General features: G+C 47.6%; 1 protein-coding gene across 2 annotated transcripts; it reads left to right on the top strand.

The window, feature by feature from the left end:
- The first annotated feature begins 1,213 nt into the window (after positions 1 to 1,213).
- Positions 1,214 to 14,902, top strand: RNF34 (ring finger protein 34). Of its 2 annotated transcripts, none has more exons than XM_087705505.1 (6): positions 1,214 to 1,353; positions 8,455 to 8,676; positions 9,345 to 9,737; positions 11,094 to 11,153; positions 12,126 to 12,327; positions 12,573 to 14,902. In XM_087705505.1, exons 1-6 carry the CDS (start codon positions 1,348 to 1,350, stop codon positions 12,758 to 12,760), a joined length of 1,071 nt encoding a protein of 356 aa, XP_087561631.1. In that variant the 5' UTR covers positions 1,214 to 1,347; the 3' UTR covers positions 12,761 to 14,902. The 2 variants fall into 2 exon arrangements, with proteins under 2 accessions (XP_087561631.1, XP_087561632.1); XM_087705506.1 differs by lacking the exon at positions 1,214 to 1,353 and adding an exon at positions 7,790 to 8,000.
- The last annotated feature ends 397 nt before the right edge of the window (positions 14,903 to 15,299 follow it).

Below are 15,299 nucleotides of genomic sequence, written 5' to 3'. Positions count from 1 at the left end.
AGCTTGGATTGGTTTAATGGCTGTGTGGTGTGAATCCTGCCCTTTGGTTTCTAATTCATTTATCGTGCAACTAGGAATACGATTTAGCTCAGTAAGCACACAGGTTAGGTTGTGTAAACTCGCCTTGAGGAAAATAAAGAATCATTGGGCCTACGTTGGAAGTGGGAAGCTAAGCAAAACAATCTTTTTCAACATTGCAAAAAATATTAACTCTTCATTTTTATTGCTCATCTTTCATTTTAGGCTTACAAAACAAGGACTTGTGTATATAATGCAATCATCCTGTATATTCTGCACATCAAAAAATGTTACTTTTCAATACTAAAAGTTGGTTTTATTAGCATTGATTCCACAATTAAGCAAAGGTCTGTATGCCGCATTACCAATTGCTATGCTAATGACCTTGGTGTAAATTTAAGAAGACTTAATGATAAGAATAGCAGATAAGAATGGCTTACTTCTCCAGCATAATCTCCTAACCAGAAAAGCTTCCTGCTCAGGTCTCTCCATATGATGTAATTCTAAAAACTGCTTTTCTGAAAGTTTTGCTGACATCAGACAAGTTTCTGTTTACCAAACAACAGCTGTGTTTCTAAAATATTTTTGCAAGGCTGGAACTTTAAAGACTATATTATATTATGATTTGAGTTCATAATTTATAATTTGGGAGCAGCTGGTAAAAAAAGGGGGAACTGGGTGGGCGGGGGAGAACCCAATAAATAAACACAGAGACCATATGTTAAAAATTATTGCTACTATACATTTTAAACCAAACATTTTCCAAAAGGCATATTTAGTATTTATAAAGCCACCACAATGAAATAAATGCTAATAGTTTTCATTATAACAATTATGAGCTTCCAGAGGGCAACATGTGACGTAAGAGCCCCCAAATTCTTTTTTTTTTAAATACTGTGACGTCACAGCCTCCCCCTTCCCAAGGACGAACTCATAAACTCGCCCCTTCTGCAACTCACCCCAATTTCTTCTCCTTCCCCCCCCCTCCACTTCCCACAGAATGGAACCGCCCGATTGTGCCGCTGTCATTGGCCCTCGGGGACAGCCAATGGGAAGACAAGAGAGCTGAGGGTTGGGGCGGCCCGGGTGGCCTCTTTCCCGGTCCCCGCCCCCCCGGCTGGCCCCGCCTACCTGCTGTGGACACCGAAGTAGGGAGGGAGAAAAAAAAACCTGGCTGCGCGCATGCGCGGAACAAGGCGAGTGGCCGTGGCGCGAGAACGCGCGGGCCGGGGGCGCGAGCGGGAGACGGTTGAGCCGTTGGAGCCCCTTCCCCCCACTTCCGGTCCTATCCCGGTCAAGGCGAAGGCAGGAGGCGGCTTCGGAGCGGCCATGAAGGTGAACCAGCGGGGGGGAGGGGGAAAAGAGGGAGGGCTAAAATGGGGGGGGCGGCTGCGGGGGGGTGGAATTGGGTCTGGGGCTGTCTGAACATCCGGGGCGGGGCTTTAACCCATCACTAAGGAACCGGTATCCTCCTGCATTGTTATTGTTATTAGTTGTTATTGTTCCTCCTGCTGCCCCCCAGAGAGAGGCTGATGGAGACCCCCTCCCCAAAAAGGGGTCTTCCCTTCAGGTGTCCGTCCACCCCCCCCTAAATCCCAGCAGGGCTTCCAAAACAGACCTTCAAGCAGGAGCACAAACTTCCATCCTGGCCCAGGCAGAGAATAATAATAATAATAATAATAATAATAATAATAATAATAATATAACAATATATTATTATATTATATTATTATTATTATATATAATATAATAATTCGCACTGCTTGGATCTGCACGCATATTATGAAAATACGTACCCCTGGGTGGGGCCCGACTAGTAACCAATGCCAAATCCGACGAAACAACTGGCCGCTGTGATACAATTGTATAATAATAGTAATAATAATAATAATATATTTTTATTTGTTTTAATTTTTATATTTTAAGAAGGTCCTTGGTTGATACCTAGGACGCCGGCAGCAAACCGTATCAACCATTAGCACCAGTCACTGGTATTTGTGGTGCATTTTTGAATGTTCAGTTGGTTGAGTTTCATGTTTAATAAGTATAATAATAATAAGAAACCTGGTTGATACCTAGGACGCCGGCAGCAAACCATATCAACCATTAACACCAGTCACTGGTATTTGTAGTGCATTTTTGAATGTTCAGTTGGTTGAGTTTCATGTTTAATGAATAAAGTATAATAATAATAATAAACCTGTTTGATACCTAGGACGCCGGCAGCAAACCGTATCAACCATTAACACCAGTCACTGGTATTTGTAGTGCATTTTTGAATGTTCAGTTGGTTGAGTTTCATGTTTAATGAATAAAGTATAATAATAATAATAAACCTGTTTGATACCTAGGACGCCGGCAGCAAACCGTATCAACCATTAGCACCAGTCACTGGTATTTGTGGTGCATTTTTGAATGTTCGGTTGGTTGAGTTTCATGTTTAATGAATAAAGTATAATAATAATAATAATAATAATAATAATAATAATAATAATAATAATAATAATAATAATAAAAAACCTGGTTGATACCTAGGACGCCGGCAGCAAACCGTATCAACCATTAGCACCAGTCACTGGTATTTGTAGTGCATTTTTGAATGTTCCGTTGGCTGAAATTCATGTTTAATGAATAAATTATATAATAACAACAACAACTTGATCAGTGGATGCAGCAAAATTTCACAAACTGACTACCTACAACGCCATGACTGCGTTGCTAAGATCATTCACTGGAAATTGTGCCAAAAGTTTGGATTTGAGTACAGCAAAAACCACTTGGGACCATCAGGTTGAGAAGGTTTTAGAGAATGAGAAAGTTAGCATTTCCAAATAATGAGGTAGCCCTTTAGGTATTGCTCCAAGTGCTCCAATTACAATTGGGACAACACTCAATTTTTATTATTATCTCCATTATTATTATTATACAATTGTATTATTATTATTATTATTATTATTATTATTATTATTATTATTATTATTATTATTATTATTATTATTATTATAATACAATTGTATCACAGCGGCCAGTTGTTTCGCCGGATTTGGCTTTGGTTACTAGTCGGGCCCCACCCAGGGGCCTAGGACGTCGTAACGTATTTTCGTAATATGCGTGCAGATCCAAGCAGTGCGGCTTTTTGCATTTGACTGGTGGTGATTTTGTCGATTTTTAACTGTTTTAAATGTAATTCCAGTGCTTTTGGAATAGCACCCAGTGTGCCAATTACCACTGGAATTATCACTGCTGGTTTGTGCCATAGTCGTTGAATTTCGATTTTTAAGTCCTGGTATTTTGCGATTTTTTCATGTTCCTTCTCGGTGACCCTGCTATCACCTGGTATTGCGATGTCTATGATTGTGACCTTGTTTTTCTCAACCAGTGTGATGTCTGGTGTATTATGCGCCAGTATTTTGTCCGTTTGTATACGGAAATCCCACAAGATCTTGACCATCTGATTTTCGGTGACTTCTTCAGGCTGATGCTCCCACCAGTTTGTTTCTGTTTTAATATTATAATTTTTGCACAAATTCCAATGGATCATTTGTGCTACTGAATTGTGCCACAATTTATAATCAGTCTGCGTGATTTTTTTACAGCAGCTGAGTATGTGATTATTATTATTATTATTATTATTATTATTATCATCATCATCATCATTCTTTATTCATTAAACATGAAACTCAGCCAACTGAATATTCAAAAATGCATCACAAATACCATTGACTGGTGCTAATGGTTGGTACTGGTTGCTGCCAGCGTCCTAGGTATCAACCAAGTACATTATTATTATTATTATTATTATTATTATTATTATTATTATTATTATGCAGATAATTGTTGCTGTTATTGTTATTATTATCATTATCTCTTATTCATTTAACATGAAACTCAGTTAAGTGAACATTTAAAAGATGTGTCACAAATACCACTGACTGGTGCTAATGGTTGGTTGCTGCCAGCATCCTAGGTATCAACTAATTATTATTATCATCATCTTTTATTCATCAAACATGAAATTTAGTCAACTGTACAATTAAAGATGTGTCACGAATACCACTGACTGGTGTTAATGGTTGACATGGGTTGCTGCCAGCATCCTAGGTATCAACCAAGGACCTTCTTAAAATATATGAGGTTCTGAGCAGTGCAGTTTTTTTCAGTTCCGCTGGGGTTATTGCAGGAAGCTGCAATTTCTTGATGTGTTTTAGAAAATTCTTGGACCTGGTACCAAGTGCCCCAATGACAATGGGCGTCACTGTTACATGCTTCATCCATAATCGCGTGGTTTCGATGGCCAGTCGCGGTACTTTGTGATTTTTCCCCCCCCCCCAGTTTTTTTTCTTTGACTCTGGCATCTCCTGGTACAGCGATGTCAATAAATTGTATGTTTCGGTTTTCAACAACTGGGATGTCTGGCGTGTTGTGTTCCAAATGATGATCCGTCTTTATTTGAAGGTCCCACAAGAGCTTCCCCTTCTCATTTTCGATAACTTTTTCCACTTTATGTTCCCATCACTTTCTGGATAATGATGATGATGATGAAATGTTTATTACTTCTGGACCTGGAGCTGGCTCAGCTGCGGCAACCCTCCAGCCCTGGTATTGGGTTTTGGGGCACCGGCTGGAGGAAGTTATTTCTGAACGACAGCAATTCAACAGCCCTCGTCGAGTTTATCCGCTGGATCGGTCTTGGGAAAGGAGTGTGTGTTGGTGGTTGCGTAGCAAACGCACAACACAGTTGCGCAGAGACCCCGCTTGGCATCAGGACCGGCCTCGGGGCACAGTGCAAGGAGCCGTGCAAATGGAAGCGACACGCCGCGCATGCGAGGAACAAAAAAAGAGCATTGATTTAAAAGGGGGAAAATAAAAGCCGTTGGAGAGATGTTCAAAGAGGTCGTAAAAAGTGCCAGAGATGAGGAAGAGCATTCTCAAGTGCTGGGACCACCTGCAAAACTTCAGAATGGGACTGTGTCTGAATTTGCACACCCTTGTATAACACCATTGGACAGCGGGGGGGGAGTGAAACATAAAAAATCAGGCGTCATACCCTGTTCACGTGTTCACTAGTTGGGACACGACACATTTTTGTCTAATGATCTTCTTCTCCCCATCCTTAGCAGAAAAGCTAAAATGCACTCCAAAAATTAGGTTCTTATTTTCTGCGATCAGATATTCCAAGAATTTTGTCTTGGGTTCCTTCCAGAAGACTCTGTGTTTTCAGAGATGGGGCTTGCTCAGTAGCAACTGGGGTGCTATTTCCTCTCCAAGGCTCCTGGCTTTCACGGGGGGCTTACTTGGAGGAAAATGTGCAGGAATGCCATTTGTTTATTATGTCTAAGATAGCAATAGCAGTTAGACTTATATAGCGCTTCATAGGGCTTTCAGCCCTCTCTAAACGGTTTACAGAGTCAACATATCGCCCCCAACAACAATCCGGGTCCTCATTTCACCCACTTCGGAAGGATGGAAGGCTGAGTCATCCCTGAGCCGGTGAGATTTGAACCGCTGAAGTGCAGCTAACAGTCAGCTGAAGTGGCTGCAGTACTGCACTCTAACCACTGCGCCACCTCGGACAAAGATGACAAAGGCCAGCCCTGGGGGTGCAGCCTCTTGGAAATAACAACTACCGGAAAATATCATGAACCAGCGCGATGTGCCCCATTACAATTTCTTCTTTCTTTACTGTCGGGTGATTAGTAATCAGCCAGAATGTAGAAGGGAGAACATTTGCCTAACTAATAGCAGGAAAATCGGAATGAGAAAGGAGATCAAATCCAACTCCCTGCTTAAGTGCAGGGTTTTAAACGAAAGGTCGGTGAGATTTGACTGGTTAGCTTTGCATTTTTATGTGAGACGTATATACCTATAAATTACGTGTACAAGGACTCTTCCTCTGATTTAAGTAGATCTTTCGCTGCCATTTGCATGAGAATAAATCCTGCTGAACGCCAAAGAATAAACCGCAGATGGCACTTCGGTCGTCACAAAAGGTTAAGTTTATGGAGTATGACTAAGAGTAACACAGGGTAGGATTCCGTAATGAGAACAAAAATGTTTCTAGATGTGATCTCCTCCTCCCCGCGGTCACTCCCTGCAAGGAAAAAGGAGAAGCAGCTGAGATGGATCCTGCTTGCTATTCGGAGATCTTGAATTCTTAGTTACAAGCAACGGGGACTCCTCTGCTGTAGCCCCAGATCTAAAGAATAGGATTCGCTTGGAATTCTATAAGCATAACCTTTATTGTCATTGTACTTAAATACAACGGAATTGGTTCCACAGAGATTTCTTCCTAGTCTCTCTTTGTAAACAGATCGTTTTTTTAAAAAAAATTCTTCTGGGCCATAGGGATTAGCTGGAGACTTCCTTTATGCTCTCTTCATGTAGTTTTAGGTTTTTAAATAATACACGGTTATGGATCGATTCTAGATTTGCCTATTGAATCTCCTTGGGTAATCCCTTGCGATCTTAAGTCTGAAAGTAGGATGGTTAAGTAAGTATCCTTGAAAGAGACAGAGGCTGTCCCAGGGAGTTTGGGGGCAACAGAACTGAAACGGATCAGAGGAATGTTTTTTGGGGAGGGATCAGGTTCAGGAGTAGCTGGGAGAGAAATGTGAGCTGAAGAGAGAAAATGAAACCAGCTAAAAGCAGGAAGGAGAGAAGGACTTTGGGGACTAAATGAGAAGGGCAGAATTCTTAAATTCCCCCAAAATGCTTCCCTAGTCACCCTGACGACAGCGATTTCTCTTGTTCAGAATGCTCGAGGGATGCATGCGATGAAAAAGGAAAAATAAACAAGCTGGAAAATCTCTTCCACCAAAGTTCCGGCTTGATTCCAACATTTCCACGGTGGGAAATGTTGGACCCACTTTGAAGGGGGAGAGCCTTTTTTTTTTTTTTTTGGCCACTTGTGACAGCTTCTCCGGGCATAAATGCTGTGTCAAACTGGCACCGTGCCATGTTCTTGGCGTTTCTGTACTTGGCGTTCCCTTGAGGCTTTGCCGTATAAAAAGAGCCCGTACTGGACAACAGCCGAAAGATATGTAGGGTTAGTTTGGGGCAGGAATTATAAGATGGGATTGTCAGCACGCAAGGAGATTCTAATCCTAGCTAGTTTGCACTCTTGTTGCAGTTCTTACACCGATGCGTTCAGGGCGTAAGGATTTTTGTTGGAGGGGTTACATTTCAAATGTCTTTCGGGAGAATCGGGGACCAAGTTTTTCTTTTCCTCCATTAAACGATGCTTCTTGTTTTCGTTGCTCTGTTGTCTTCTCCAAAGTAACAGCGTGATGAAATGTCAGCGTTAGTGTACATTTTTGATTCAACGCCCTGAAAGTCAACATCATCTCAAAAGTACTGTGAGAAAGATGTGTTTCTCGGCAGACTCCTCGGGTGTCTTTATAGTTTGTTAATTTCTGTACTCGATTCGAGTCCAGAAGAACTCTGGGCAGCTGGCAATATAACAAGCAGAATAAAAATGTGTAAGATAACGAGTACGATAAGGAGCAAAAAAAAAAACGAGCTTAAAAATAAGGAAACAAGGAAGCAACTGCAATCCTAGTTATGGGGATTTTAGCCTCTTTTGGCATCAACAATTATCTAAAGCTGGACTGATTATCCATCAGGCTGATCCCTGAAACAGATGGCACCTGCCTCCTCGGACCGTTAAGTCTACCGTTCCTCTCCTGCTGGCTCGTTTTTCGCTTTTCCCTCGGGGTAAATCCCGAGACTTTGGTAGTTTTTGGAAGATTCCCACCGTCACTTTCTGAAAAAAAATCTTCCCAGGAAACTCAGCCGGCCTGCTTGGATGGGGAATATTGGAACTGTGGCGCCGGTCGCTTGCTCCGAATCTCCTCGGAGTTTATTTTCCAACTTTGGCTAAATGCTTTGGGGCAGATCGGAAAAGAACATGGCAGGCGCAGCAGAGGTCCTGGCGGCTCAGAGGATTGAGGTGGGAAAGACGGCGCTCCCTTAACGGAAAAAAGGTACAGGTTCCGGAAACAGGAGAGCTGCACGCACTGCAGATGCCCTTCCCCGTCGTGGGGAAAATTGCGTGTTTTGTTGTCATCGTCACCCCTTAACCTAGACCTGGAAACGGCTTGCTCACCGTCTGCAGCCATCGGCATAACCGGAGAACCGAGTGCCTCTTCCGAAGTTCCTAGTGGAAAAGGGGAGCATCCTGCAACTTCTCTTGTTGATGGGAGGAATATGGATGTCTTTATTGGGTGCCGTTGCGGGTCTTCCTTCTCTGCTGGTTCGGGCGTTAAGAGATGGACTCTCACGCTGGCAAGGCAACCAGCAGGACATCCGAAAGACAGACGTGTGTGCGTGAGAGAGAGAGAGAGAGTGTGTATGTGTGTGTGTCTTTGCGTGCTGCTTCAACCTGGGAAGGCTGTCCCGACTCCAGAGGCTGACTCGGCTTCTACTGGTCTCTTCCAGGCAGGGGCGACCTCCATGTGGGCTTCCTGCTGTGGGTTGCTGAATGAGGTCATGGGGACGGGAGCGGTTCGCAGCCAGCAGCCCGGATTCGGAAGCGGAGCGAACCCCTTTCGGTTCGCCCCAAGCACGGACTTCACCGTCTATTCCTCGGCGGCGGCGGCGGGAGCGAACGGCGCGCTCTGCAAATCTTGTGGCCTTTCCTTCTCCGTCTTCAGGAAAAAGGTGAGCGTTTTAAGGCAAAGAATGGAGAGCGGGACGTTAGAAAGCCACCGTGGCTTGGGGAGGAGGCCCATCTTTGGGGTCCAACCTGGGGCCGAAACTTCCTGGCCGCCGGTCATCCTCCAGAGATGCTTGAATGCCGGTGAAAAGTGCCCAGGATTAGAGGTGGCGGGTGGGAGAGGAAATGGCTGGATTTAAGAATCCTGAGGACAGGTTGAGGGGCTGCAAGCCTTTCCGATTCCTCAAAATCGGAAATACAATACATTATTGTATTTTTGTAAATACAATAAGGACAGGGAATCCTCGACTTACAAAAGTTCATTTAGTGGCGAGCACTAAAAAAAAGGGACACCATGATCAAAATTCAGACGCTTGGCAACTGATTCGTATTTATGACCGTTGCAGTGCCCCGGCGTCTGACAACCAGTCGAGGGGGGAAGCCAGGTTCACTTAACAACCGTGTAAAAGATTCACTGAACAGATTCACTTAACAACCAGAGTGATTCCCTTAACAGCAGTGGCCAAAAAAAAAAAAAGGCGCCGAACTCACTTAGTAACAGAAACGTTGGGCTGAACGGCAGCCGTAAGTCGAGGACGACCTGTGTCAACGCTTCCTCCCTGCCCCGCGAGGCGTGTAACTCCCCCGTCTCCCCTCCGCCCTCTCCCTCCAGCACACGTGTTGCGAGTGCAAGAAGGACTTCTGCTCGGTCTGCTCCGTCTTGCAAGACAACCTGCGCCGTTGCTGCACCTGCCAGCTGCTGCAGGAGGCGGCCTTCCAGCGGCCGCAGCTGATGCGCTTGAAAGTCAAGGACCTGCGCCAGTACCTGCTCCTCCGGAACATCCCCACGGACACCTGCCGGGAAAAGGAGGACTTGGTGGACCTCATCCTCCGCCATCACGGCTTGGCCTCCGAGGAGGAGACGGACACTAGCAGCCTGTACTCCGCGCGGTCGCAGGCCTCCAGCCTTTCCACCCAGCACGTTTCCCTCTCTGGCTCGGTGTCCTCCTCCCAGGGGGACCTCGCCAACCGGCAGGAAAACGCGGCCAACGAGACGCAGTTACAGGTCGGTCCCCGGAGGAGGCCTGGGGGTGGGCGGGGGACTTTTCCTGATCCTATAGCAGTACTTGTACTACTTGTACTTGACGCCTCTTCACCCATCGTGGGTATAGGCGACTTCCATGGAAATTTGACGCCACTGTAATGGATACGGCGATCCATGGAAGCTGTTTCGGCTGGATAGACCCAAGGGGACGCCAGTCCCAAGGGTCGACAGAGCCCGATTGGTGGGAACGGGGGGGCACCACGTGAAGGCCGGGTTGTCGTTTGATAGTTGAGAGGCTTTGCAATAAGCGTTGCAATGTATATTTTGCGCATCAACTATCCTTGCCCGCCCCTATAGCAGTTAGACTTATATACCGCTTCATAGGGCTTCCATTCCTCCCCTTCCTCCCTCCCTCTCTCCTCCTCTTTCCCTTCCCTCCCTCTCCCCCTTCCTCTTGATGTTGAACATCTCTTAAAACTTGAAAAAGTGGGGTTGGGGAAAATCCCCCCCAGATTTTCCTTCCGTTCCTACATTTTAGCCCCCCCCCCATCTTTGTCTTAGCAATAGCAGTTAGACTTATATACCGCTTCATAGGGCTTTCAGCCCTCTCTAAGCGGTTTACAGAGTCAGCATATTGCCCCCAACAATCCGATAGATAGATAGATAGATAGATAGATAGATAGATAGATAGATAGATAGCAATAGCAGTTAGACTTATATACCGCTTCATAGGGCTTCCATTCCTCCCCTTCCTCCCTCCCTCTCTCCTCCTCTTTCCCTTCCATCCCTCTCCCCCTTCCTCTTGATGTTGAACATCTCTTAAAACTTGAAAAAGTGGGGTTGGAGAAAATCCCCCCCCCAGATTTTCCTTCCGTTCCTACATTTTAGCCCCCCCCCCATCTTTGTCTTAGCAATAGCAGTTAGACTTATATACTGCTTCATAGGGCTTTCAGCCCTCTCTAAGCGGTTTACAGAGTCAGCATATTGCCCCCAACAATCTGATAGATAGATAGATAGATAGATAGATAGATAGATAGATAGATAGATAGATAGATAGCAATAGCAGTTAGACTTATATACCGCTTCATAGGGCTTTCAGCCCTCTCTAAGCGGTTTACAGAGTCAGCATATCGCCCCCAACAACAATCCAGGTCATTTCACCCACCTCGGAAGGATGGAAGGCTGAGTCAACCCTGAGCCGGTGAGATTTGAACCGCCGAACTAGCAGTCAGCTGAAGTGGCCTGCAGTACGGCACTCTACCCACTGCACCACCTCGGCTCGCTATTGCTATTGCTATTCCTGATCCTGCCTTCCCAGCTGCCACTTCTAGAGGATTAAAAGGGAGACGCTAGCAGTAACTCTTCTTGTGCATTTAGGGGCCAAGTGAGAGACTCTCGGCTGATCTGGGGGCGGAGGAAGACCACGCAGCACAAGAAGTAAGGAACGGACTCCCAGAATGACATTTGACACCCCCCCACCCCACCCCAAGGGGTTTTTACTCCCTTGTCACTTTTCTGGTACAGTTTAAGGCAACCTCGAGAACTTTTGAGGCCTGGTGGACTTCAACTCCCAGAATTCTCCGCCAGCCATGCAATCCTCCCCAGCCTGGAATTCTGGGAGTTGAAGTCCACCGGTCTTCAAAGCTGCCACGCTTGGACACTCCTGGTGTTAAGGCAAACCTCTTCGTGACCTGGCATTCTCGTCCTCCTGGGTGTGATGGTCCGCCAGTGGCCAGCAGATTTGGCAATAGATTCGGACAGTGAGGAGGTTGGGGAGGAACCTGGGCCAGTCCTGGAGTCTGAGGAAGGCTCTGAGGAGGGCTCTGTGTCGGAGGCAGAGAGGGGGCCAGGGCCGTATGCCAGTTATCAGCTGCCTTGAGAGTCAGACATCAGTGGGGCAGAAGAACAGCAGGAGCCTGTTTCCAGTGTGCCGTGAGCAGAATTGCCAGATGAAGGGAACAGCTAAAGAACAGGGAGGAAGGCCGCAGGGGGACAATGAATGGCCCCTTCCCAGAGGGAATAAGAGAGGAGCAAAAGGGGAGAGGAGTTTGCAGGAGAGAATTAGTTCGCTTAATTGGTTCGTGACTCTCCGAGACTCCTTGCCAAGTTCTGCAGAGATCGGCCTGGCAGCTCTCCAAGCCTGATAAGGTCTGTGACTATAAATCCTCCCTTGAAAGACTTTGCTGGATGTGAAGGAGCAAAATTCACAATAAATTAATAAAGGGGAGGGGGGATTTGTCGGGACCAGGAGTTGACTTCAGGCTCTCGGGAAGCCTCAGTCAGAACACCCTTTTGGGTAGTGGGGGAGGAGGAGAAATCCCTGGGGGTTTGGCTCTCCATTGTCCTGGTCCACTCCGCAGCACCTGTGGCTTTGTCTGTCTCTCTCATGGAAAACACCTCTTTTTTCAGACTCCGGGCCAGTCCAGGAAGCGTGCCAGGGCCTCGCTGTCCGATATTTCCAGCCTCGATGACGTGGAAGGGCTGACCGTCCGGCAGCTGAAAGAAATCCTGGCTTGTAACTTTGTCAACTATTCGGGATGTTGCGAAAAATGGGAACTGGTAGAAAAAGTCAGCCGGCTCTACAGGGAGAACCAGACGAATCACCGGCTGCGTGAGTCTTCCCGCTTTTTCTCTTGCCCGTCCCGTGCGTTCGTTCGCGGGAGGGAAGGGGGGGCGCGCTCCATTTCCCTCCCGAGGCCTTTGAATGCCTCGTGCTCCACCGCTTAGCGGCCGAAAGTCCCTATCCCCCAGTTGCCGTAGGTGGTGGACCTCTGCCCTTAATGACACAAACCGGGTCAGTAAAAGCAACGCCTCCTGTATCGCCGCCACTAACCGTGCCCGTTTGCTCCTTGGCAGAAGGAGAGAAGCCTCCGCTGACCGACGAGGACGACAACCTCTGCCGGATCTGCATGGACGCGGTCATCGATTGCGTGCTGCTGGAGTGCGGCCACATGGTCGCCTGCACCAAGTGCGGGAAGCGGATGAGCGAGTGTCCGATCTGCCGCCAGTTTGTCGTTCGGGCCGTTCACGTCTTCAAGTCCTGAGCGGCTGGGCTCAGCCCCGCCCGGACGCTTCCCGCTGCACATTTCCTCCCGAGACGGCCGCGTGGGGGAAAGGGGGAGGCTCTGGAAAGCCTCCCTCCCAGTCCATTCATAGCATCCCGTCTGGGAGCTTCGGAGCTTCGACCGATTGTATTTCTGCTTTGCAAGTCAGATGCCTCTTAAAAGATAGAGATGTGTGAACTGGATTGCTTTTCCTTTTTCCTTTTTTATTCCCCCCCCCCCCCCGAGACAAAAAAAAAGGGCAAGACTCGAGTTCAAGAGTCAAACTTGCAGGAGGAGATTGCTCTCTTTTGAAAAATAGCACAAAGAAAGAGAGAGGAGATGAAGGAGAGCCGAGTTTAATCTTCTCGGGAGTGCAACGGGATGAAGCAGAGTCTTCCCAGGGGTGCGGGGGACCGGCGGGTGTGTGTGTGTGGTTTCTCGCCTCGGGAGGGAAATTGGGTGGGTGGGCTGGCAGAGCAGTTTTTGTGCCAATCGACCCAGAGTGTCATCCCACCTGGCGATCTACAATTAGCCTTAATGGAAAGACTTGAAAGCTGCCTTTTACAGCCTGCGTCAGAGAGAGAGAGTGAGCCAGTTTGCATCTCCGTTCCGACACCCTTAAAAACGTCCTCGGATTCAGAGCGGGAAGTGTTGAGTTTGCCGCGTTGATCTGGCGTCCAAAAGTGATGCTGGATTGCGTGCAACAATCTGTAAAGCACGCGTAGGCAGGGGGAAATGTTTGAAAAAGCACCGTATAAATTTAAAACATACAAACCGGACGGAGGCAGTAAAAGAATCAACTGCAAGGTTGAATGTCTAGTTCCCTGGGACATCCCCCCCCCCCCGACCTGCTGACACCGCCGGGTCTTGGGGTGGGGAGGGAAGGAGGGGTGCCCCACAGGATAGGTGCCTCCTCGATAGAGGAAGCTTTGGATGGGCTGCCTACCGACAGGAACGATTCCAACCCTCTTCTGAAACCGGGTCCATCAGTTGCTGGCGGTGGACTGATCTAGTAGATCCAGTAGATCCTGCCTGCAGTGGGTGGAGGCCACAGAGTCTCCTGGTCACCGGGATCTGACCACAAGCAACGGATTTCATGCCACGGACTCTTTATCAGAGCAATCGCTCCGTTGGCAACATCCGGCCCGGTGGGTTCAGTTCCGTGTTAGGCTCTTGGTGCCCCGAGAGAGAGAAGCCCATGGCCATCGGCCTTGTTCCCAAAGCCAAGTCTTCCCATTGTCTTCTCAACCCCCCCCCCCTTTTCATCAACTGGTAGAGCCCCTCCCCACTCACGCACTAACTCCCCCTCTGGCTTCCCCCTCTCTCTCCAGGAGAAATTGGCCCGTTCAAAGGAGCAGCCAGCAACCGGGCCGTGCTTCCTTCTGGTTCCTTAATGGGGTAGCCAAAGTGACCTCCGTGGGGAAGGGGTCTGCAGGAGCCGACCCCTCTGCTGTAGCTCCCCTCCCCTCTGCACCCAGCCAGCCCTCAAATTCCCAAAGCCCGCAGAAGTGTCGACGTTCAGGTGATGGAAGGGAGCAGCAAAAAGCAATCCAACGGCAGACCTGAGGAATTTATTTTTTTAAAGCCAGGTCCAAGAGCAACCAATTGCAATCTTGCTTATTTAGCCCTCCTGCTTTTTTTTTGGGGTGGGGGGGAGATGGGTGTGTGTGTCCTTAAAAGATTATCTGTTCTGCCCCCATCTTTCCTTTCCTGCCCAGTGACACATATTGCAGTCGCTCCCCGGCGGTTTGTACAAGATTTGCAAATAGCTGGGACGAGTGAAATTTGCACCGGGCCACACAGAATCTGCGCGGCGCGTAGGGAAAGCAAGAGGCGTTTTGAGGGGGTGCGGGGGCTTATTGTGAATTTCAGACTTTGTTCGAAAGGCTGTGAAAATTGGAGAGCGGGGGAACGTTGGATACAAAGGGTAACACTGTTTGTATCTTGAAGCTGACGGTTTTTCAGAAGGGAGCAGGAAGATGTGGCGGCTTTGGGGTTGTGTTTTTTTTTTGAAAATGTCTCTAACCAGGAGACGGTGTAGAATACCGAGTCATCGTTCAGGGTACACGCATAATCGGGAATGTAGCCTATCCATCACAATCTTGAGTTAACGGCTGGCTTAATAAACGTTTCATCAATTGGCTTCCGTCTGCGTTTCTCTGCCCCCTCCCGCTTCCCCCCCCCTCCCCCAGCCGCGAGAAAAAGCCCGGACGAAGAAGCGACGCGGAGTGGAAGGCGCTTAATTTCCCGTATGAAACCTATAGGCGGGCCAGCCTCACGTTTTGTGAGTTACAGATGTTCTTTTCACCGCCGTTTCCCTTGAAAAAGGGAAAACACACCACCAGGTAAGCCAAGGTTGGTTTTTCTATTAAAAGTTTTTACTTTCCCCCCCCCACCAAAGGGACAAAGCAACTGGATTCCTCTGGACCACAAAATGCCGTTAACGGAGAAATAACTGAACGCTGAAATCTCTTTTTAACGTCCAAGTTTGCTCTTGGAAAACAACTTTGGGGGAGAGGTGGGGGAAGGTTGAAGCCAC

The sequence above is a fragment of the Thamnophis sirtalis genome, unplaced genomic scaffold, assembly GCF_051295495.1.
Source record: "Thamnophis sirtalis isolate CommonGarterSnake01/CBP01778 unplaced genomic scaffold, rThaSir2_p1.2 scaffold_2, whole genome shotgun sequence".
NCBI classification, from domain to species: Eukaryota; Metazoa; Chordata; class Lepidosauria; order Squamata; family Natricidae; genus Thamnophis; species Thamnophis sirtalis.
Note: the sequence above shows the minus strand (reverse complement) of the source record. Positions and strands in the feature narration are given on the sequence as shown.